The sequence below is a fragment of the Rhineura floridana genome, chromosome 3, assembly GCF_030035675.1.
Source record: "Rhineura floridana isolate rRhiFlo1 chromosome 3, rRhiFlo1.hap2, whole genome shotgun sequence".
NCBI lineage: Eukaryota > Metazoa > Chordata > Lepidosauria > Squamata > Rhineuridae > Rhineura > Rhineura floridana.
The window spans coordinates 76718109-76742323 of record NC_084482.1 but is presented as its reverse complement, the minus strand read 5'-3'; the positions used below and the strand labels follow the sequence as shown (position 1 = coordinate 76742323).

At 41.4% G+C, this 24215-nt stretch overlaps 2 protein-coding genes across 3 annotated transcripts in view; both read right to left on the bottom strand.

Moving 5' to 3' along the window:
* The window catches only part of PTTG1 (PTTG1 regulator of sister chromatid separation, securin), a 294965-nt gene that overhangs the window by 178759 nt on the left and 91991 nt on the right, over positions 1 to 24215 (bottom strand). The gene's annotated exons all lie outside the window — the stretch shown is intronic.
* On the bottom strand, positions 315 to 22442 carry TTC1 (tetratricopeptide repeat domain 1). 2 transcript variants are annotated; one of them, XM_061616753.1, is made up of 8 exons: positions 22294 to 22442; positions 20770 to 21107; positions 16667 to 16727; positions 12215 to 12327; positions 11024 to 11060; positions 5415 to 5563; positions 4402 to 4456; positions 315 to 879 (listed from the first exon to the last, which is right to left on the bottom strand). In XM_061616753.1, the coding sequence occupies exons 2-8, from the start codon at positions 21082 to 21084 to the stop codon at positions 746 to 748; spliced, it is 864 nt and encodes a 287-aa protein (XP_061472737.1). In that variant the 5' UTR covers positions 21085 to 21107; positions 22294 to 22442; the 3' UTR covers positions 315 to 745. The 2 variants fall into 2 exon arrangements, with proteins under 2 accessions (XP_061472737.1, XP_061472738.1); XM_061616754.1 differs by lacking the exon at positions 22294 to 22442 and adding an exon at positions 21992 to 22286.

The following is a 24215-nucleotide window of genomic DNA, read 5'->3' as shown; positions in this document are numbered from 1 at the left end:
TGGCTTCCACTTCTGATGGGATCATTCTGTACCAGGTTTGCAAATCTGTTACTTCATTAGCAACTGTAGCAGTGCCAAGAACTGAATTGCTGTTTGTTAGAGAGAATCAAATAAAGAGCTTCCTTTCCTGTTGAGACAGCCTGCCTAGGAACCGTACTGAAATGGAAGCCATACAGTAACAATGCTTGGACTTGATTAGCTCAGAGTGCTGGTAGATACATACTTCTGCAACTACTTTAAAAAATGGTAGGATAAGTACACCAGACACCCACTCACAATGTTTCACAGGATTTGTTTTGTACTGATAGCAGAGGTTGCTATAATCAATGTTTTATTACACTTACAACAATAAAGTATTCTCTCTGAATAGAAAGAGGTCAGCCCTCTCATTTGCACACACACATTTGCAAACTTCAGGCAAACACAGAATGGTTGTACTTCAGGTATGGGAGCACTGAAATTCTTCTATTTACCAAAACCAAACTCTCCTCCCCTCTCCTCACAAGGGAGGATGAAGAGTGAATAAAGTGCATCTAAGATTACAGCAGAAGTCAGATTGCTTTGCTCTGTTACTCACACCTGCTAAAGTATCCCACAGAAAAATGCATAGGACTATGTTCAAATCTTTACATTTAGATAAAAATGTTAGGCATTAAATGTTTATTCATCCTCTTTCTGCATTCACTGAACCACCTCCATCAAATTCCGACACCAAACTTTTTACCATGAGTAGGTTGGGCTTATGTTATCGGTTGTTGTTTGGATTTTGAACAAAGTTGATAGAGTATGAGCCACTGGATGAATCCTGCTTCACCTGGAAGTTCTCTGTCGATAGGCCAAAAGGGCGGAGAACCAAGTTCCCAAGATCTTTCAGTTTGCCTGCAATACACCAAGGAAGAAATGTACCGCCCAACATGTACAAGAACTTATATAAAATCAGTGATGGAAGGAATGTTCCTTGCTGCATGAATGTTGTCAATAATGAGGAACTGCAGAGGAAATGGCTGCAAGTACTCAATCGTTCAAGAGTGCTAACTAACACAGGAATGGCCATGTTCTGTACAGCACCTTCCTCGTGATACTAAGCAGCAGAAGGAAATTGGTCGTTTGAAAACAGGCTGCTATAGAAAAGGTGCCACTCACTTAAGTCTTCTGTTTCATAGAATCATAGAGTAGATGGAAAGGGCCTATAAGTCCATCAAGTCCAACCCCCTGCTCTAATGCAGGTCTCATAAGTCTCAAGTTACTTACGTTAAAGTGTTAATCATTGTGTCCAATCCATGCTTTTCTAGGATTGGACTAGTTTGAGTACAGCAAAAGCTGATTCATCGAGAACAGTGTTTTATGTATAGCTAATAAATTTACCCTCAAACTTATAACTGCTTAGTAGTAACATGGGGGGGGGGAGTGCTGATACAGAATTCTTTTAAACTAGAAGCTACAAAGCAAGTAAAGCCTGCCTGAAAACCATGAAATATCAAAATGAAACTAAGTACATGGGTAAGAGATAAGAGGGCAAAGTCTGTGTTGGATAAGCATGCCATGCTCCACATAAAGCAAACAATTCAAGCTTGTATAAATTGAAAAACAACATTGGCCTGGGACCAGAAGCTTAAGAACTGGTTAGAATGGCCAGCTAATGTGAATACAACTGTTAAAGACCAGCACCAAACTTTTACCCCGAATCATCTTCAAATGTGAGCTTTATCACTATTTGTCAGCAAGAACTCAACCTTTTTAATACACAATTAAATTGATTATTACCAAAATGCTTTCATTCAGGTACCTACTGCATTGTTATATATTGTTCAGAAATATCCACAAAAGCCTGAAAGATGTGTGTGGCATTTTGGGGTTCAGTATTATGTTGACACACTTGCTGTCTTTAAACTGTTCTGCTGCAGATACTGAAACAAAAGTTAGTCTCTCTAGTTGAACTGTATTGCAGACAGAATTGACAGTGTTGCTGCCTGCTTTGCCTTTCAAACTGTTAAGGATCATCATCCACTAATCTGCCTCTGATCAGGATTTTAGATAATAAAATCTAGATAACTTTCAAATTTAGGATTTGACATCCCATGTAAATGTTGGTGTTGAGGCACAGCATCTCATTAAAAAGAAGATCATGCCCAGAACTACATGGATAGGTCAGATCCAGGTGAGATCCACAAACTCCTCGATACAGGTAGTTTTCACTGGGGTGCCCATTTTCAACAGCATTAGAGGGGAGGGAAATTCACTCAGTATATTGCTGAGATATGAGTATACTCATTCAATGAGTATATAATCGGTATATTGCTGAGATATGAGTATTTGGCAGAATCAAACTGGTCAGCTATTTCTGGCGTTATGAGTGTGGTCACTGAATGCAGTCCAGAGGGGCACAAATCTAAATCTATCGGAATTTGCCTTTCAGAATGTGCCTCCCACAGAATCCCAAAAATCTTGGGCACCAGCCTGCCCTAGGCCCACAGTGTCATATTCTCGAACACCCCCTCCAATGCAGGCAGCGCGGGGTTTATTTAGGCCCACTCACCCTACCTACCTGCTTGTCAGCACACTGCGCATGCCTACCATCACCCAAAATGGTGACAGCGGCATCAACCTCTTAGGGATGCCCCCACCACCATCGTGGATGATGGCAGGCATGCACACTCAGCATGCTAACATGTTAATGTGGGGGGCAGGCAGGCTTATTTAAGCCCATGCTACCTGTATTGGGGGAGTGTTGTGTAGGAGCTCCCACTCTGCAATCCATGGCAGCATCGGGTTACCGGGTCCCACAGCGCAATGCTGGTATGGATCACAGAGGACAGCTCCACCCTCCCAGCATAAGGAGAGGCCCTTCAAGGTTACAGGGGCCCTCAGCCACGGCCCTACCTCACCATACACTAGCACTGGGCCTGCCAAAAATGCTCTTCACAGAACCACATTTGAAAATCCATCTCCAAATTTACATGACAGTTTTTCAAAGGAGATGCTACTGATTTATGCAAGCTATTTTCTTCCCTCCTCCTGCCCCTTTTAAAGTATCTGGAAATAGAGCAATAAGTTCTAAAATCTGATGTTTTTTCAAGAATTTTACCACATTTTTCTTGAAATTTTCCTTTGCAATCAAACATATAACAAAAATTAACATTTGATCTTCCCTTCACATGCAGTACCTTCATGTATCCCTACTTAGATTATTTATTTCAGTTTCTTGCTAACTAATGTCATTCAAGAATTGTTGGCAATCATTTCATGTGTGGGTTCCCCCCCACACACACACACATTCCTTCACACTGCAAGATGAAACTTACTATTACAGTGAAAAATTGATTTTGCAGCAAGGCTTACTTTTTAAAATAAAAAGGACTTTTAAAAAACTGATGTAAAAACAAATCTTTGTTCATAAGTCTACAGAACATACTGGCCCCAAAACGGTGAATCATACACAAAAATATGTTTCCACACATAGGTCACCCTTGCTGCCAAAATCCAGGGCTAGTTTCCTCAGGCAATTCTCTCTGTCTCTCTCTCTCTCTGTCTCTCTCAGTGCCTGCAGGAGGAAGAGACCATCACTGCCAAGGGAAGGAGAGGCTGCTGCTGCTGCTGCTGCTGCGGGACCACCACCTCCACCACCCTTCCCTGTGGGACTTCTGCCTGGCAGGACCAGGCCCCAGGTACCCAGCCAGCTAGGACTGATTCTCACCACCTGTCCCTCTTTGGAGGGATACATAAGCCGGCTGGTGAGGTGGCCTGGGTTTTTGTCTTTTGTTTTGTTTTTGTTTTGCTGCTTTCCCCCCCGTTTTATATTGTAGTTCTTGGGTTTTTATGTAGTTTGTATGTTGTATTTTACTTTATCTTGTACGCCGCCTAGAGTGGCCGCTTGTGCGGCCAGATAGGCGGCCTAGAAATAAAATTTATTATTATTATTATTATTCTCTGTCTCTCTCTGTCTCTCACATCCACAACCCGCAGACCTGCTGCATCCATGAAGAGCTGCTGCTGCTTCTCCTACTGGGCTCTAGGAGGCCCAGTGCAAACACTCCCTTTCCAATCATCTGGGAGGTAAACAAGATGTTCCTCAAACATGCAACCCATCCCATAGATCTCTAGAGTGAAATAAATGTATCCAATTGCTTGTTTTCAACTTCCAAGCAATTCTTACTCTCCAATTAAAGAAACTTAAGAGAACAGGATTTCCAAATCAACAACTTAAAAGTAACATTTCACAAGCTTTGGTGTTTGTGGAGCTCGGAATGCTCTGAGAGTGTTCTGAAATATGAAAATCTCTGAAACCCAGAGCAAGTTAGTCCTTGAGTATCAAGAGATGTCACTACTTTGTCTGCAGAGAAAATTGTGTAAGAAATTCATCCTTTATACCAACCCATGGAAACTGTCATGCAAGCTACTTACCCAACATCTCTTCCTTAAGTTTCTCATTACGTTCTTCGATTTGTCTCGGCAATCGCTAAGAAAAACAAAAAAAGAGGATCAGTTTAACAAAGTTGGTTTGACAATATGTTTATTCACCCATGATATATGGTGCATAGTTTGATGCACTACTTGGTAAGCAAAATAATCCAGAGGGAACACTCATGGCCAGTGTTCAGCTGGGTACAATGCAATGCTATTTTGAAAATGGTGTTATGATGTACATAGTGTTGGCTTGGATACATGCTGCCTAACTGGAAACCATTCAAATTTTCTTTCTGAGGTCACTCTTTAATCATTGATGCTTTTCCATATTGTTCACTATTCATAGTGCCTTGCTTCCATATGGGCTGAAATTACAACATATGCCAGAAGCAAGGCTAAGCAAAAATGTTATTTGGAGCAAATTTCTAGTAGATCTGTACAAAGTTTGGTTGCTAAATGTGAAACCCTTATAATCAAGTATAGACTAATTGTTGATGTCCTCAAAGCAGCAACCCTTATAAGTTGCAAAGAATGTATTAAAAATAGTTTTAAAAAGTTAAAGAGTAGTATTAGCTAGATGTCCTCTCCAAACTATACAATTTTTACAATTTAATTATGGTCTTCTAGATTATTTTTTTGAATTATCTGTTGATGTGATGAAAAAAGCGTTTACAGCACTGAAATTCCAAAGTATAGCCACAGCATATTTGGATGGGATATATGCTAGAATATCTGTAAATCATTGTTTATGTACTTGTGGCAAGGAAGAGGGGAAATATATTGTTCGTTATGTACTGTATTGTTTCCTGTTCAAGTCCCCTAGGGAAAAAATTCTCAAAGGGATTCTCCAGATAATTTCCTTTTTGAATAGTAGGAAGAAAATGTGTTACGTGCCAATGGATAAGGATAATTAGATTACATGTCTATATTTAAAGATTTAAATGTAATACTCATGTCCAACATTTTCATCAAGTGCCATCCACTCCATTATTAGGGGAAAAGAAGCTTACCATACAAGCTTCTCTTGCTTGATGGATTGATGGATCTTTTTCCATCAAGTTTTTGTAGTCTTCCAAGGCTTCATCCAACTTTTCTGTTTTTTCATATAGTTCTGCTCTCCTGAGCAGTGCCTTGATATAGTTTGGATTTAATTCCAGGGCTATAAAACAGAATTAAAGCAATAGTAGAAAAACTGAGGTAGGAAACATTTTCCTCCAAGCCTATAGTATATCTAGCAGGTTCCAGTTGAGTTAGCCTTTCTTTGGATACACCTAGGCTATAGGATAGCGCTGGCACTAAATGTTGTCATCTAGTGACTGTTCCTTGAGTGGATTCATCAGTAAACATTATTAATGTTTGCTTATATGGACAGTCATAGCAAATATAAGTGATCAAAATATCTCACTAATCTTTTATATAGGGATTCGAAGGCTGCAATCCTACATGCACCATCTTGAATTCGATCTATAAATTTTGAGTAAACATACGCAGGACTGACCCACGTACACAGAGCTGATCCCTTGGAGTCAACTTCATTTGTTAAGAGCAGGCACCTTTATTTTGAAAGTAACTGAAACACCAACTGAAAAACTGATTTTAAAAAATTATTTAAATTGAATCTTCCCAGGGTGGATTCTCACAGTTAATCCACGAGAAAATTTATTTAAGGTTAGAGCCTAATTCAAAACACTGACAGAAGACACACCTACAACAGAGGCTCACAGACGCATCCCATGAAAAATCCTTTAAGACAACACCTATAGCTAAACTACCTGGCCTTCAGCTTGGACCCATCATTCCTAATCATTCCATCATGAATCCTGGAAGCCACTTAATCTCAGTTACACTTCCATCCTACCTCTCCTTTTTTAAAAAAATAGGATAAGTGTGACACAGATCCACCCTGCCAAGGGTTTCTCTTTAAGATGCAAAACTTTTCTAGCCTCCCATTCCTTCTGGGAGGGGATGTCATGTCTTTGCCACTTTTGAATCCATAAGGTGAGTAACTCTTTGCAAGATGGTGTCTAGCAGGGAAGTTGAGAATTTTCTGTGTTAACAAATACCCCTCCATTGCCCATCCCCCCAACTTTCCAAAACAAGACTTCATGGCCTCCATGGCAACCATGGGGCTGTCTCAATTTGCCACTGGCCCAACGCATGTGTCGGGGCACACTCTTGATTTGATCTTTGCCACTGGACATGGAGATGGTGATCTGGAGGTGGGGAGTTTTTTATCGATCCCATTGTCATGGACAGATCACCGCTTGCTGAAGTTTAGGCTTACAGCCACCCTTTCCCTCCGCAAGGGTGGAGGACCTATTAAGCTGGTCCGACCTCGGAGACTAATGGATCCTCTGGGTTTCCAAAGGGCTCTGGGGGATTTTCCGGCTGATAAGACAGGCGCTCCTGTCGAAGCCCTGGTCGAACTGTGGAATACGGAAATGGCCCGGGCCGTGGACACGATCGCTCCTGTGTGCCCTATCCCATGCAGACCTCAGGCAGCCCCATGGTATACCCCGGAGCTGAGAGCGATGAAGCAAGAGAGGAGAAGGCTTGAGTGCAGATGGAGGCGTACTCCTGACAGATGCAATTATGCCTTGGTAAGTGCCTCCACTAAGTTGTATACAGAAGCGGTGAGGGCAGCGAAAAAGCGATACTTCGCTGCCACCATTAAATCATCTCTCAACCGCCCAGCGGAGCTCTTTAAAATTGTCCGAGGGCTTTTACATTCTAGTCCTCAGGATATTATAGAACCTTCAGAAACACACTGTAACGAGTTCGCTGGGCACTTCCAAGATAAAATCTCATGCATCCGCTGGGACTTAGACTCCAATATTATGGCAGTTGAACCTAATGAGGTATCCGGAGCACGGTCTTGTCCTCATTTATTGGATGAGTTTCAGTTGGTACAGCTTGAGGACGTTGACAAGGTGCTTGGACTGGTGCGTGCAACCACCTCTGTACTGGATCCTTGCCCCTCTTGGCTAGTGAAAGCTGGCAGGGTTGGAACAGCCGGCTGGGCCAGAGAAGTGATAAATGCCTCCTTGAGAGATGGAGTGGTCCCTAGTTGCTTAAAAGAGGCAGTAGTGAGACCACTCCTGAAGAAACCTTCCCTGGACCCAGATAATTTGAACAACTATAGACCGGTAGCGAATGTTCCATTCCTGGGCAAGGTCTTAGAACGGGTGGTCGCCAGCCAGCTCCAGGTGCTCTTGGATGAAACCGATTATCTAGATCCGTTTCAATCCGGTTTTAGGCCCGGTTTTGGCACTGAAACAGCCTTGGTCGCCCTGTATGTTGGGAGAGGGACAGAGGGAGTGTTACTCTGTTGATTCTCCTTGATCTCTCAGCTGCTTTTAATACCATCGACCATGGTATCCTTCTGGGGAGACTCACGGAGTTGGGAGTTGGAGGTACTGCTTGGCAGTGGCTCCGCTCCTACCTGGTGGACCGTCTCCAGAGGGTAGGGCTTGGGGAGCATTGTTCGACACCCTGGACTCTCCATTGTGGAGTCCCGCAGGGATCGGTCCTGTCCCCTATGCTTTTTAACATCTACATGAAGCCGCTGGGTGCGGTCATCAGGAGCTTTGGAGTGCGTTGTCACCAGTATGCTGATGACACGCAACTCTATTTCTCCTTTTCATCTTCCTCAGGTGAGGTTGTTAATGTGCTGAACCGTTGCCTGGCCGCGATAATGGACTAGATGATAGCTAATAAACTGAGGCTCAATCCTGACAAGACTGAGACGCTGTTGGTGAGCGCCTTCTCTGACCAGATGCTGGATGTTCAACCTGTTCTAGATGGGGTTACACTCCCCCTGAAAGAACAGGTTCGTAGCTTGGGGGTTCTTTTTTGATCCATTCCTGTCTCTCGAGGCGCAGGTGGCCTCGGTGGCACGGAATGCGTTCTACCACCTTCGGTTGGTAGCCCAGCTACATCCCTATCTGGAAAGCGACGACCTCGCTTCAGTTGTGCATGCTCTGGTAACCTCTAGATTGGATTACTGCAATGCGCTCTACGTGGGGCTGCCTTTGAAGACAGTTCAGAAACTACAGCTAGTGCAAAACGCAGCAGCTAGACTGTTGACGAGGACTAGGCGGTCCGCACATATAACACCTGTTCTGGCTCGTTTGCACTGGCTACCTATCTGTTTCCGGGCCAAATTCAAAGTGCTAGTTTTGACTTATAAAGCCTTACACGGCACGGGACCACAATACCTAGCAGAACGCCTCTCCCGATATGAACCTACCCGTTCACTACATTCAACATCTAAGGCCCTCCTCCAAGTTCCGACTCACAGAGAAGCTCGGAGGGTTGTAACAAGATCTAGGGCCTTTTCGGTGGTTGTCCCCGAATTATGGAACAGTCTCCTTGATGAGGTGCGCCTGGCGCCTACACTTTTATCTTTTCGGCGCCAGGTTAAAATCTTTTTATGCTCCCAGGCATTTTAATCTATCTTTTAGCTTTTAATGTATATCAGGTCGTTTAATTGTTTAATATGTATGCTTTTACTGTTTTTGTGATTCTATTGTATTTTATCCTATGTTGTGCACCGCCCTGAGAGCCTTCGGGCTGTGGGCGGTATAGAAATTGAATAAAATAAAATAAATAAAATAAAATGTTAAGAGTGCTTTCCTGTGTATGTGCAACTAAACCCACTGACTGCACCAGGCAAGCTGTCACCAAAGCCACCAGGATGACAAAACCCATAAATTGCCCCAGTTCTCTGGAAAGCTCTGCCAACCGAGACTGAGCAGGTGCCTTCTGTTGTAACCTTTAAACGCCTGCTGAAAGCCTTTTTGTTCTACCAAGCTTATACAGGTAATCAAGATGATGTCTTTTTGCACTAGTTGTCCTTTGTTTTTACCACATTTTAATGGTTTTCATTGTACACTTTATTTGTTGTAAACCTCTTTGGTTTTTTTAAAAAAAAGAATAGTGGCATGCAAATATGTTTATAAATAAATAAATAAATGTAGAATGTCTTGCCATTATTCCTGTGTCCCTCACCTGCCACTACCAATAGATGCATTTCTACTCTTTTTTATTTTCTCAAAGTACCATTAAGCCCTTCTTAAATTGGGCTTTGGGAATGGAGTGCATTTGTGACAGGTTGAAGGGACTCCATTCTTGTTCAGCTAATTGGTTTCATGCTACACAGGTGTACCCGCATGGATCTTCAAGGAAATAAATCGCCCCTGTTCTCTTAGAGATGGAGATGCTAGCTGGATGCTCACTTGCTCAGGGCAAATAATTTGCTCATAAGGCCTGGCCCTCCAAGCCAGGGTCAGCGGTAAAGAGGAGGGTGGTGGCAGTACAACCCAAGGGTGAAAGCTGACAGTGGCACTCTCTCACTGTGCACAGGGCTCTGCACAACCCAACAATCAGCTGATCATTAGTGTTTTTGGTGCAGCATGCATAGAGCTCTGCAAGACCTGACAATAAGATGATCATTAGCACTTTGTGGAATGTGCCTTTGCCCACACAATTTGATTTTAAACCCTGCAGGCAAAAATCAGATCACTTGACATCATTGTGACACCAGGTGGGCAGCACTCACCCATCTATCAAACTTGGCCCACAGAGGTGGAGTAGAGATCAGTCTGATCAGCCAGCCAAATGCAGTTCTCCACCTCCACTTTAGAACAGGATTTCTCATACCGTGGGCCAGAAACCATCTGTGGTCCTCAGTCCACTTTCAGGTAGGTCTCACTCCCACAAGCTGCCTAGTCTCTCTCTCTCTCTCCTCTCTCTCTCACACTCCACACACTCCACACACACTTGCCTGCCCCACCCCTCTGGCCACGCCATAGCCTTTTGGTTGGACCAACACTTGCATCAACTGAATAAAGCTGGTTGGGACACAAAGATGTCTAGGAGGTAGGGAATGAGAAGGAAAGGAGGTCTTCCTCCTCTGAGCGGAAAGGGCTAGGGAAGGTGTTAAAGCAAATTAGAAAGAGATAAAAAGGTGAACCTTTTAAAAAAATAATTAAAAATAATAAACCCGGAATAGAGAAAAAGAGGGTAAATGAGAAAAACTGTTTTAGGAAGAAGTGAATGTAAAAGGAAGGAGAGGTGAAAGTACTGGCAGTTTTGGAGGGATAAGGTACAATTTAAGTGTAAAAGGAAAAGGGGAGAATAAATTACATGAGATGAGTAAAAATACTTTGAAAGCATCTGTGAAGAGAGGAAGGGAAAATTTAAAATGAAAAGCAGTATCCGCTTAAAGCCTCTATATTAACAAATTCTGCCTAAAATAAGGGGGGCAAGTGATAATAGCTCCAGAGCTAAAGTCTGTACTTAGCTTGAGGAAAGCTCAATTATGGAACTCTTTGCGACAAGGAAAATGCCATGGAAAAGAATTTAGCCACTTCTAAAGAGGGATTAGCTGTCAATAGAAAATGTCAATAATGCCAGCTGACTATGTGAAATTCTGCTTCCATCCACCACCATTTTGTGATTGGCTCCATCCCTGTACTTCCACTGGTGAGCCTCAGCAATTTTCAATCCTCTCAAGAGGGCCCTGGGAGTACAAAGTTCCCTGCTCTAGGTAGCAGCCTTACCAAGATCAAGGCAACAGGTTTTCACAATAAAGAACACAATAGCAGAAAAACAGTACCTTTGCTGCAATCACTTATGGCAATTTCTTTCTTGTCCTATAAAAGAAGAGGTGGCATTCACATTTAACACTATATCTTTCTAGAAATCATAGGCTTATTCTTTGCAATACGCTGTAAACATTAAAAGGTTTGAATAAGTAACAAAGAAGCATGTTCTAGATGTCTTATTCCAGAACTACAAGGGGAATGATTTGGCTAAACCAGAAGCTAAGGAAAATATGATTAACATTTGTGGACAAGCTCTCACACAAAGAAACTCACTGTATGCAAGTGTGCTGAGCAGCTGCAAAAAGGCAATTCAGCTTATCCCCAGGGTTCTATATTTACTGGAAAATAAAAGCAAACCATGCCATACTAGACACATAGTCTTAATTGTTAATCCCAACTAACTTTGACTACAATAAGCAATACTAATACTGTATTACTGTTTTGTTGGTGTGATAGACAGGGGCCTATAGTTTTTGGTTGGCCTTTCTGGCCAAGCCAAAAGTTGTAGTCACCAGTGACTCTTCTCTCCCTTCCACCAGCCTTTCCCAAGGACAGCACACATGGGTTTGCCTGAAAGTGCCTGCAGTCCCTTCATACACTGCATTCAACACCCCTTTCTAGGGGAAGAACCAAGAAGGAACATGCCAGGTTGTGCACTTCTGCTTAAAAGCATCCTGAGCACCTTCTAACATCCTTCTGTCCTCTCCTCCTGGGAGAAGAGCCATTAGGAAGCATGCCCAGTTGAGCAGCAGCATTCAACCCTCTCTGCCTGCCTTTCCTGCTCTGGCAGTGGATCTCCAGGTAACTAGGCCATACAACTGGCAAACAAACCACAACTTTGGAGCTGGCAGGGATTGCCATGCAACTGCTCAGATGATCTCTGCCCACCCCTGCAGCTCCAAAGTGAGGGGAAGGTTCATCATTCATCACGTTTGCCAATGGTCAGCACCACACTCACTGTGGCAAGTGATATTGTTGAAGCCCGATAATAGATTGTGCTGGCATGTTGCTCAACAGAGAGTCTTTGTTTTACTTTTTTCATTCAGCATCGCTCCTATCTACTCCCACAATGAAAAAAAAATCTAACAGAACAAACAGAACAGCCTTCAGCTGTAACGTATGTATTTAGCTCAAAGAGAAAATGAACATGACAGTCATCGCATCCGTTCTTGCAACTTCCCAGTCTCTGAGATGAACATTACCTGTTTCATTCTTGCTGCAGCTCTGTTTGAATACAAAATAGATCTGTCTGTGTTACAACAGGCTGGACAGACCTGTAGGGCTTTTCCATAAGCATCTTCAGCTTCTTTATATTCTGAAGTTTAAATGAAATGTTAAGATGGAAGTTAGTAAATCCACACACAAGAATTAATGCCTTGACTTCCGGGAAGGGTGACTTCGCTTGTGCCTGCTTTTGGGACGGGCTCCCGCCTCAAAAGAAGCTTATTCAGATATAAATCAGTCAGAACATTTTTTTTTTTGACTGATGAAATTTCTCCCGGGCAGGGAGAAACGTAGAGATCAACCTCAAAAGCCTGTTTTTGTTGGGAGGACTGGATTTCATTAATTTATGAGATAAGGTCCAGCCAACAATGCCGGACGGACTTTCTAACAAGCTCTATCTGCTTAAGCGATACGTTTATCTTTTCTTTAAAGAGAGAACGGGCTAACAGGCAAGCACCCTTCTTTCTATTATTTTTTTTTACTTGGTTTAAATTGTTACAGCAAAAGGAGATTTGTCAGATTGATCGGCTTTGGACAACTTCTGGGTGAGATATAACTCTTTTCTGTTATTCATGAAATTAACAGCTTATCTCTGTTTCTGTCGCAAAAAGCTGTCCTGGAAGTGCATTCTAAAGATAATAAACAGAAGAGGGATTTCTATTCCTGATTTCTATTCCAAGGAATATTATATTGTCTGGGACTATTCTCTTTTTGGTCTATTTTATTTTGACGAATCTGCTTCTTCACGACGCCACTAACTGTTTTGATGCTGGCAACTAAATTTGTTTTGCATTCTTGAACATAGAGAGATAAGGCAGGTTGCTCTGTTTATACTGTGATGTCATCAAGCCTGGAATATTAACCCAATTGTTGCTGAAATAAGAAGTGGTTCTTCTTTATTTTTATTTTGCTTTGTTTTCGTGGTTTTAAAAATGGCAATCAAGAAAGTGGCTGAGAATCTGGAAGTAACTATGTTTCAGAAAATAATGGATGAGATTGAGATAACGAAACAAACCCTGCGACAGGGTAGTAAGGAGCTGAAAATTGAACTGAGCAAAATGACGCAGGAGCTTAAAGAAATAGGGGATCCTGTGAGAGAGGAGAATGAGATCAGAGATGAGAAAAGAAAAAATAAAGGGAAGATACAAGTCCTGGAGATTGGAACAAATGTGGAATTGGAAAAAGATCTGGAGTTTATGGATTTTAGAAATAAAATCTACTGTTTGGAATTTAACGTTATCTCTGAAGAAATTAATGAAGATATTAGAGATAAAGTTATCAATGGCTTGGATAATCTTCTGGACTGGAATGATGTGATGGAGCTTGATATAGAGAAAATCTATGGAATTAACTGCAGCCATGTGACAATGGAAAAACTCTTAAGAGATGAGCCAGTGCATTTTGTAAAAAAGAAGAACACAGATATGACTTTACAACAGTATTTCAGCAACTTATTCAGAATGGATGGCAAGAAAATATTTGGGATAGAGGAAATTCCCATCAGACTCTTATTATATGACTATGGTTACAACAGCAAGATTATTATGGAATACTGATAATGGAAGATTGGACACTGAAATTACTGGACTTAACAGGACTATTGAAGATGGAAGATGGAACTAATAGGGATAATGGAATAATGGCTATTGAAATTATTGGACCTAACAGATTCTGATGAGATGGATTAATTGAAATGTTTATTTGGACTATGGTTATGACAATAAGATTATTATAATTATTAACGAGATGGATTAATTGACATGTTTATTTGGAGAAAAATTGATAGATATATTTCTTAAAGAATTGAAACCTCTCTTTGACTTTTTGTGGAAAGAATAAAGTAATGTTTATGAGATTTGATGATTAATTAAGATAACTACTGGAGGAAAGTGATTTTATAATATGATTTAAGAGACAGGATTGTTATATATTGTAGACCTATAACTGATTTGATATGTGACAAATGGGAAGTCAACATTTTATTTTTTTTGTTTAATCATTTTGTTTTGTTTTGTTTTTTGTCTTTGAATGTTTTATGATTTTGTTTTCTATGTTTTATGAAAATTTGAATAAAAATTATTGTAAAAAAAAAAAGAATTAATGCCTTGAAGGCTTTCCTAGTAACAGATTCCCCCTTTCCCAAATTTAAATTCTCAGAAAAATACATTGCTGAAACAAACAAAAAGAAATGTAGACACAAGACAAAATCAACACCTACATTGTTACTACTACTCTTGGCACAACAGAATGTTCACGTTGACATTTCTATCAGATACAGAAGGATCCTATTGTCTAAATAATCAAAGTTTGCTTTAAGTTGGAAATAGATGAGAGATTAACTCTGTAACTATCAGGAATACTATTATCCTGACTAAAGGGATAAACTCACTGGTTGAGCAACTGGGACACTTCCTGGAAAAATACTAGCCTAAATCCAACACTGACTTTGGCATGCTTGATTTCAGCGGACTTAACTTCGTATCAGATAGTGGCCAATGAGTTTGGAATGTTTACTCACAGGATTAATTAGGACTGCGGGTAAATAATTTTCTCAGCTTTTGAACTGTTTAAATTTAAAGATAGTTTGATCATCATGGGCTCTGATCATTTCTTAATGATGTTTGCTCATTTTTTTCCTGTTGGTATTTACTATGAGCACATGTTTGTAATTTGAATATGTATCCTGAAAAGTAACTCATATATACCAAACGAATACTGAAGATAGTTCAAAACTGTAAAATTAATTCAGTTTTTTTCTCCACAATCACTTGGATTAAAACTGACCAAGCTTCATCTGAGCCACCTGAAGACCTGTCTGTCTTCCTCTGTAGAAAGAGGACAAATATTCAAAAAAATATTGGAATGAATTTACAGAAGACCGATGAAAGGCTCCATATATTTTAATCATAACTCTAATGACTAAATTGCACAGTCCCCCAATCTTTTATTTGTACTTCTTGATGCTTGCATTAAAATAAGAAAAATACTGTATGAGGTGCTATAAATACATAGAGAAAACACTTAAAATGTGTTCAGCCAAATCATGGCAGAATAAACAAGGACTGGGGGGGGGGACATTTCTGTATACAGATCTGTCACTTGCCTTTTCCCTCTCTCCTCAACTGAGGTGGCAGTAACTGCTGCCAGGTAAGCAAATTAAGTGACAAGACCTAGTTGCCCTTGCAAACACCCACTTCCTTTTTGCTGTAGTGAAAAGCAGCACAGTACTCTTATTCAGGCTGAAAGTAATATTACCAAGGTATGCCACCTTCCTCCCCACAACATTCAGAGGGAAGTACTACCATACCCCTGTAGTACTCTTTCCATTTGGAGCAGGGGAGCAATAGTGAGGAAGCAGCAAGGTAAGGTGGGATACAAGGAACAGCAGGCAGGTAGACAGAAAGAGGCATAACGGGTAAGTGATGGAACATGTCAGCCGGCTTATAGCCACTGTTTGCAAGACCATCTCTATGCCCTCCACAAATGGAAGATCTCACTGGTTATGTAGACATCCTGCAGAGAAGCATGAAGGCTTAAGAGGCTATACCTCTCACCCTTAAAAACTAGAAAAAAATAGTAGCTAATGATTTGGTCCCCAGTTTTTCAAGCTAGAGGAGGACCGTGACCTGCAACAGTACAGCCATTCATGTTACAGCACTCACTGAGAGAAACTTGGAGGCACCACTTAAAGATTATGTCATACAACATTCATCGGTTTTAAAACTGCCACAAACTCATTTTTATATGTACCCAGAAGCGGATCCAATTGAGTTCAGCAAATTTTATTCATTCAATAAAATTTGAAGATCGCTTTTCACCAGAAGGTCCAAAAGCAGTTTCCAGGAGTATTAAAAGATAATCATTAAAACACAATTAAAATGAATAAATCTGTACAGCAACAGGCACTCTAAAATTCCAAAACAGACTAACCAGGACCTCCAAATGCCTGGAAGGAAAAGATCAGTTTTAAGTGAACAGCAGATAGCTAATGCCATTTACAACCCTAAGGGAAGGGAATTACAGAGCTGAGGTGCAATCACAGAAAAAGTCCCAGCTCATCCAAGCATGGCACACTACACTTGCTGGTGGGACTGCAAATGAGGTTCCCTCAGATGATCTCAGAGTCTAGCCTGGCTTTACTCCCAAGTAGGTGCAAATAAGATTTCAATCCAGGATTCTTAACTCACAGAACTCTCAAAAGAGAATTCCTAAATATAATGGTAAGGTCTAAAATGAAATTCTCCATGAGGATGTATTCCAAAAATGGCTGATCTAGTCTTGTTTTGTCAAACTCCAATAAGGGTCACAATGATCACTATTTCTACATAGGATTTATCTTTAGACAGGAGCCAAGGTAACAGAAAGAGGACTAAGCACCATTTGTCACCATTGACTGCAATTTGGATATTATACCATTGTAATACACCTACCTCCTCTCTTAAACTGTTCATTTCCTTCTTCTTTTAATTTTGTGCTCTCATTTCTTCTTTTCTGCAACACAGAGAATACCACATATTACATAATAAATACCTGAAGCAAGCAAGTAAAATAGCTTATAGTTTGATAATATGGAAATTAGAATAAATTGGAACCGGAAGTATGGCAATAGCTTTCAAAAAACCTTATGTTATTTAATATCATGATTCTTTGTTTTGTACATACTTTTTAAATGTTTGTAACGTCCTAAAAGGGAGCCACGTTCCAAAATTTCCAAAAAACAACAACAAAGAGTTCTTAAGGTTTGGCTATTTACATATAGTACCAGTAGGAAAGCTATAGCCATATCAAATTTCATTTTCCTAGCTGAAATGGGAGATGGTTCTTCCTTATGCATGATGAATGTACCAATTGCTTATTTATGACAACACATTATGTCAAATCCTTTTAAAAAAAAATTAAGATTCTTGTTTGCTCTCTCAACAATCCTATGATCCTGGTAACTTTGTATTAAATATGGGATACTAAGGTTCATTGACAGACACTTGCTCGAGGAGTGATATGAACTCAGTCTTCTAGCTCCAAACCCAAAACCACAATGAATATTCATCCACTTGAAAAAAATGTGAAGGAAAAAGTGGCTTAAGCTACACAGGGCCAGTGCCAAAGGGTGGCCAGATCAGGCCATGGCTGAGGGCCCCTTTGGCCCAGAGGGGCCCCTCCTTAGGTTGTGGGGGTAGCCCTCCCCTTCTGCGATCCTTGGCAGGGTCGATTCCCAACCCTGCCGCAGATCACAGAGATGGAGCTCCCAGGTCCCCCTTACAGACCATGTGGGCCCGTGACGCCTGCCCACTCCACCTACCTCTTCTCCCTTTCTGTGCATGCCCTGAGCGCTGTGCCTGCAGCTGCCATCAACAAAGATGGCAGCAGAGCCTTCTCTAAGGGGCTAATGCCCCTACTGCCATCTTGATTGATGGCAGGCTCGTGCGTGCATGCAGCGTAGCACACATGTGTGCATCAACAAAGATGGCGGTGGGGGATATCAGCCCCTTAGAGAAGCCTCTGCCGCCATCTTGGTTGATGGCAGCGACCTGCACACCCAGCGTGCAGGTCATTCGCAGAAAGAGAGAAGAAGTAGGTGGAGCGGTCCCACACAGTCTGGGAGCAGGGGGCCCAGGGCAGGCTGGCACCGGCCCTGAAGGTACACACAAGTAAAGTTACTTTTCATAAACATGTTCATTCGTGTTTACAATGATTTCTGCTATATGTTCTTCTGGTAAGGCAAGAAACAGTCAATGTTTGTATAAAAAAGTCTTCAAGAATTCATACCCCTCCTCTTTTCACTTACTACCACATGAGTTTCTGTTCCCAAGATCTATTTAAGGTTTTCTATCCTGAACTCTCCTGGAGAAACTCAACCAATGCCTTGGGGAAGGGCTTACAGACAGGAAGATATTCAGCCACTAACACACTCTATCTCTTTTACTACTTTCTCAACTTCTTTTAAGTCTCTGCCTCTCCACCCCTTCCTTCCCTTGGCCTCCTATTCACTCACTCCTCTTTTCATTGGCCTCTGGTTCCCCTTCGTCTGCCACTTTCTCTTCCCTCTCCCCCCATTTCCTCAAGTCCCAGCAACCCCCTTAACCTTTTTATTCTCACATCCATGACAGCCAGGCTTCCCACTGTCTTGGCCTCTGACCCAACTTTGCTTCCTAGCTGAGGTCCTGTGACATCATAAGAGCTCAACCAGTAGATAGACAGCTTGCAAGGCAACAGACCCTGCATTTAACTTGAAAAATGTGGGCAGACGCACAGACACAGTGACATTTGTTTTTGTACATTCCCTGCTTTAATATAACATTTGTAACTGATTGCTCTAAACCAGCACACGCAAGATTGAACTTGCTACCACAGTAGAGAACAGTATATCTCTTCCTAAGATGAATTTCATTTCAGTCTCTTAATATTTTAAAAACCTTTACCAAGGTGTGTCAATTTTTCTATTGCGGAAAAAACGTCTATTTTAAAGCCATTAAACTGTGGTAGTCTTTCACATGCATACAACCACAATACGCATTTCCAAGCAACAAAGTTTAACAGAACAATTCAAGCTATGTATTACTGCATTAATTATTGCCTCTCTTTAGAAGCATCAAACCCTAGTACATTTTCCCTACCCATACATCCTCCCTCCACCTCCAGATTGTAGTAGGTGTCCACAGGATGCAAATGAAATTTTACAATGTGGTTTTTGTTGGTAACTGAAAGGGACCAAATATCCAGAAGTAAGGAAAAATATTACAGGTTGGGAAATGTACAACTTCTGAACAAGAATGCATTTCCCTGAGCAGCAAACAAGATACAGCTGAAGATGTAAGCAGTCTGTGTAGCTCTTTCATTGCTTTTCCCAATTACTAGCAGAGAGCAAGAACTCTGCAATGCAAATATATACACATTTGCTTGTTCTGAATATTTGCTCAGGTCAAGACTTCAGCTTTACTAGTCACAAGTTGTATGTTAACTTGGTGGTGAATCCTATTTTGCTTCTAAGTGCAAAACACAGACCTTGTTGTTTACATATTATTGTCTATATATTGCTATTGCTGAGTCACTGTTGCACATCTGTCTTGCACATGAATACAAGGAGAGAGAAATTAACTGTCTACACACAAACACACTGATCATGTCTAAAGACGGGAATCCTAAAAAGCAGTTATGCCTCAGCGCTGCATTTTTAAACCCCTTTAAAAATCTCAGAATGTCAGTTACATCACTTCAAAACTACACACACACTTCAGTCATGGCATGTAAGCTGCTTGACAGAAACACTGTAGCTTTTGTTGAATGGGAAACTTAACAAAATGCTTTAAATATTAACTTTTTGTTTTAGATGGATATTAGTGATACTGAATGAATATCGCTTATTAATGGCCAAAAACCTATGTCTAGACAATTAGGTCCCATGCAAGAAAGTTCACATGCATCTGGTAACACTTCTCTTACTGGAAATAATCTCATTACAAAAGCAGCCTTCTCTGTATTAGAACTCCAACAAGTGCAATGTTGAAAAGCTTTTAGCTCCTGTCTTATCTAAATCCTGAACTGAAGTTAGAACTGAAATTAGGCACAGATAAGTTAAACTGCATTTAAAAATCTGCTGGGAGGAAGGGCGGGATATAAATAAAATAAATAAATAAATAGAAGAGTCTCACACAGGCATCCATGAAAAGCACATACTGCATGCAATTGTTCAGGAGGTGGACACTGCCTATTTCTGTTTTAGGAAGGCAGAGAAAGACAAGTGGAATAGAATAATAAAAAGGTAAGCAGAAACAAAACAAGACAGTGGTAAGAGAAAAGCCAGCGGCTGGGAAATGTGGATAATACAGACACTTAACAAATAGACTACTTGTAATCACGTCTGCCAGGTTTCCCCAACCTGGTGCCATAATAAATGAGGCTGATGGGAGTTGTAGTCCAAAACACCTGGAGGGCACCAAGTTGGGGAAGGCTGACATATAGCAGAACTAGAAAAGTCTCTGTAAATTCCTTTTATCTATGACTAATTGCACATAAGAAGTTGAGGGTGGGGGAAGAATCGCAGTGCTGGAATTTAATCACATCCCCTCCAAGCCTTATCTGTAAAGCAGAGAAGAATTAATTGTCAACATGTTCCCCGACAGGGCTGCTGCCCAATTAAATCATTGTGTGTGCAGAACAACTTACAAAAGCGCAACAGAACTTCTGCTCTGTCTCCTTCAATACACATACAAACCCAAAATCTGCTCAGTGGGTTCCTCCAAATCATCCAGACCAGATTTGGGGCTGCCAGGAGGAAAGGAAGGGGAAGTTCCATTGAGCTCACAGAAGTCATTCTGCATGCGGAATAATTTAGTTGGATACAACCCTTAACATCTGTATGCACTTAAGTTGGCAATAAGATCCACTTAACTCAACAGGACTTACTTCCAAGTAAGCATGAACAGGATCATGTTGCAATCCTATGCACAATTATCTGGGTGTAAAGTTCAGTGAAATCAGCAAAATTTAGTTCTAAGGAAACATGAGCAGGACTGCAAGTTTTATTAAAGCGTACCTGTTTTTCTTCTTCAGACATATTTTTTTCTAGCTCTAATAAGACTTTTTCATCTGGATCTATTTGATTATCTGAAGGATCTGCTTCAGGATTGTGATTCTTTTCTACTGCTCCCAATTCAAAAGAGTCATTACAGTCATGGAAGAGGTCATCATCTTCTCTGGACTCTGATTCAGGTAACTGATTCACTCCTTCTTTGGTGATCTTGGGAATATTCACATTATTGTGATCAGGCTGTGGAGAACTAGCCTGTTCTTCTGAGAGCTGCAAACCTTCAACCAATTGTTCAGGAGAAATGGCATCTTCAGACTCCATGTTGAACCTGATAAGGTGATTCTCTGTCCAAGGCAAAAAAGAAAAGAAAAATGACAGACAGCAACAGGCATTATGTAAAACAAGGCTGGCTAAGTCTTAACACATCGAGTTGCAGAATCACCTAAAAACTGATACTTGTATCTAGAGATACTTCCCTTGCCTCTAACTTAGCTTCATCTATGAAGCACTTAAGAAATACTTCATCATTCTCACAGCTGTACTCTTCAGAAGCAACCTGAACTATAAAATGCGGTTTTGTACAAAATTCTGCCATCATGTTAAGAAAAACATAATTATAATATATTTGAACAGTGATCCAGTGCTTTTAGTAGCAGCATGATCAGCAACTGCTACCAGCTGCAACCTCACCTGTCACCAAACATACTAAAACATTAACACATGAAGCTGTTTTATTTTGAGTCAAACCATGAGCCCACCTAGTCTACTACTGTCTACTCCAATTCACAACTTTCCAGGATCTCAGACAAGGGCTTTCCTCAGACCTTCTACCTCAGTTTTGAATTATTTTTAAAGTAGAGACACAAGGGACTAAACCCTAGACTTTAAGATGTTACCAATGAATTATGGCTCTTACCCCAATATTTCAATTTATTTATAGGTTCATGCCATGCCTTTTAGAAAATTCTTTAACTTACAAATTTCCTTCTTTTTCCCAGACCAGAGGCTTGTCTCTGAACTGAGCCCAGTAACATCTCACATTCAAAATGAGAACCGTACCATGAGACAACCAAGTTGGACCTAAAAAGCACCTTGGTTGGCTCTATGGCATGCCTGCTCAGTCAGAAGAGTCACAGACTACAAAGACCAGTAAGTTATAGAATACTGTACTTTGCAGCACTTTGCAAAATTTTCCTCATACAGCTACTAAATTTAAAATCCCACATACTTATCTCAGTAATTAGAAGCTTTTCTCGGTCCAATGTTAGTGTTGATAAAAAGCAATTTATCAAGAATCCTGGACCCCTTGACAAAGAAGCACATTCCCCATATCTCCCCCACAGCACCCCAGTATATCTTCCATAATTCTACCCATATGCTAGGACGGATAACGCAGAGCCTCTTTGGCTTCTACCACAGACCCCTTTTTGATACTCCCGGACCTCTCTACGTACCACTGCACCCCCACCCCCTTTTCTAGTGCCAGCTCGATCATAGGCCCGTATCTATCACGCTTCTACCCCACTTTACCTCAACTACTTCCTAATGCTGCGTCGCACACACGCGGCTCTTTTACGTCACGTCCTGTTTCTACCGCAGGGATTATATTAAACGCCAAAGGGAGGCTTTGGAGACGCTTCTGACGGTCGAGAAATAGCGGTGACGGCACGCGTCATTCTTGGGATGAACGTTGAGCCTCCCCTGCCAATCGCCGTAGCGATGGCTTAAAAGAGGCGGGATGTCAAAAAGCGGGAGGAGAGACAGCAGCATTTGTTAGGGGGTTGGGTTATTTTGTTTGTGAATAGAGACTTTGGGGCGAAGAAGTTTAGTGCTAGTCTACATTACCATGCAGGGCAATCTTATGCATGTTTGTTCAGAAGTAAGCTTCACTCTCATGATGCTTATTCCCTAGTAGGTGGTTGCAGCCAGGTGAAAAAATCAGAGAGGGAGTGTGACGCTGCTGCTGCTGCTGTTACTGCAGTGCATAGGCTAGGGCGAATCTTGGTGAAATGAATGCAGTGATCGAGATTACCACGGTATTTCCCCCCTTCTCCTTGAAGTGATTCAGGGTCTCAAATAGTTACAGGTTAGGTAGAAATTCAGAACGTCATCCTTGAAAACATTTCGGTAGCTCAGATTACGTGTCCTTGAGCATGTGTGAAGTTTCTCCCCGAGAAGAACAATTAAAAAAAACTGCTCTGTATGCTTTCTTTTGTGAAGGAAATGTTCTGATTGGTGAGAGATGGGGTGGTGTACACTAGAATCAGGATCCCTGACCTCCCCATCTTGACTGCCTGGAGGAGCAGTAACCCCACGAGTACTGACCTGAAGGCCTGTGATCAGGCAGGCAGGCAGCCAAGGCAGCCATTTTTAATAGGCTGCTTTTTGCTCTCCAATTGTATTCACAGACCAAGGAAGTTAAGCTTCTGTAAAAGGTAAAGGTGTCCCTGCATTTGTAGTGCAAGTCGTTTCCGACTCTTAGGGTGACATCTTGCTACGTTTACTAGGCAGACCGTATATATGGGGTGGGATTGCCAGTTCCTTCCCCGGCCTTTCTTTACCCCCCAGCATATGCCAGGTACTCATTTTACCGACCACAGATGGATGGAAGGCTGAGTGGACCTCGACCCCTTTTACCGGAGATTCAACTTCCTCCCGTTGGAATCGAACTCCGGCCGTGAGCAGAGCTTCGGCTGCGTTACCGCCGAAAAGCAGGCACATAAATAATTTTACAGGTCCAACCAACGTTTTATTTTTTTATTTATTATTTCATTTATATCCCACCCTTCCTCCCATGATCAGTCACCCCATAATGTTTCATACAACTATTGTTATTATTGAATTTATATCCTGCCCTTCCTCCTGAAGAAGCCTGTGATGTTCCTGTATGTGAATGTAATGTAAATATGGTAAGTGCACATTTATTATAGGAAATATGGTAAGTGGAGTGAGTGAGAAGGGGGAGTACATGGGCTGTAGAATACTGGATGATGATTGGCTGTGTGTTTGAATGGCTGAAGGTATAAATGAGAGGATGACAGTTGAGTAGTGGTGGGGGTTGGACAGGGAGGCTGTGGACAGGGAGGTTGATGTGGAGAGTAAGAGGTGGCTGTTGAGATATTGGATTGGGAGTTCTCAGGCAAATAGTAGGAATTAGGAACATAAGAGATATATGAAACCATATGCTTGTCAATGAAATCTATAAGTAATCTTGTTATTCTTAGTGTTATCAATAAATATTTTCTTGGTTTACTTAAAACCTGATTCCTCAGCTGGGGGGGCACAGACCAGAGGGGAGGCAGAGTAACCAAGGCTGAAGAAGAAATAGTATTGAATGGTAGCAGCGGTGAAGGAAGAGATATTGTATCAACATCCAGTACCACAGAGCAACCCAGAGCTGTGAGCTTCATAGGCAAGAGGCTTCGGGGGGGTTGGGAATTACCTATACACAC

Coding starts and splice junctions, on each gene's coding strand:
- TTC1 (XM_061616753.1), bottom strand. CDS start 21,084: ATGGAGTCTGAAGATGCCATTTCTCCTGAACAATTGGTTGAAGGTTTG. Junction 16,728..20,769: donor TGTCTGAAGAAGAAAAACAG/GTACGCTTTAAT, acceptor TCTGTGTTGCAG/AAAAGAAGAAATGAGAGCAC. Junction 11,061..12,214: donor CTGCAGCAAGAATGAAACAG/GTAATGTTCATC, acceptor CTTCTTTTATAG/GACAAGAAAGAAATTGCCAT.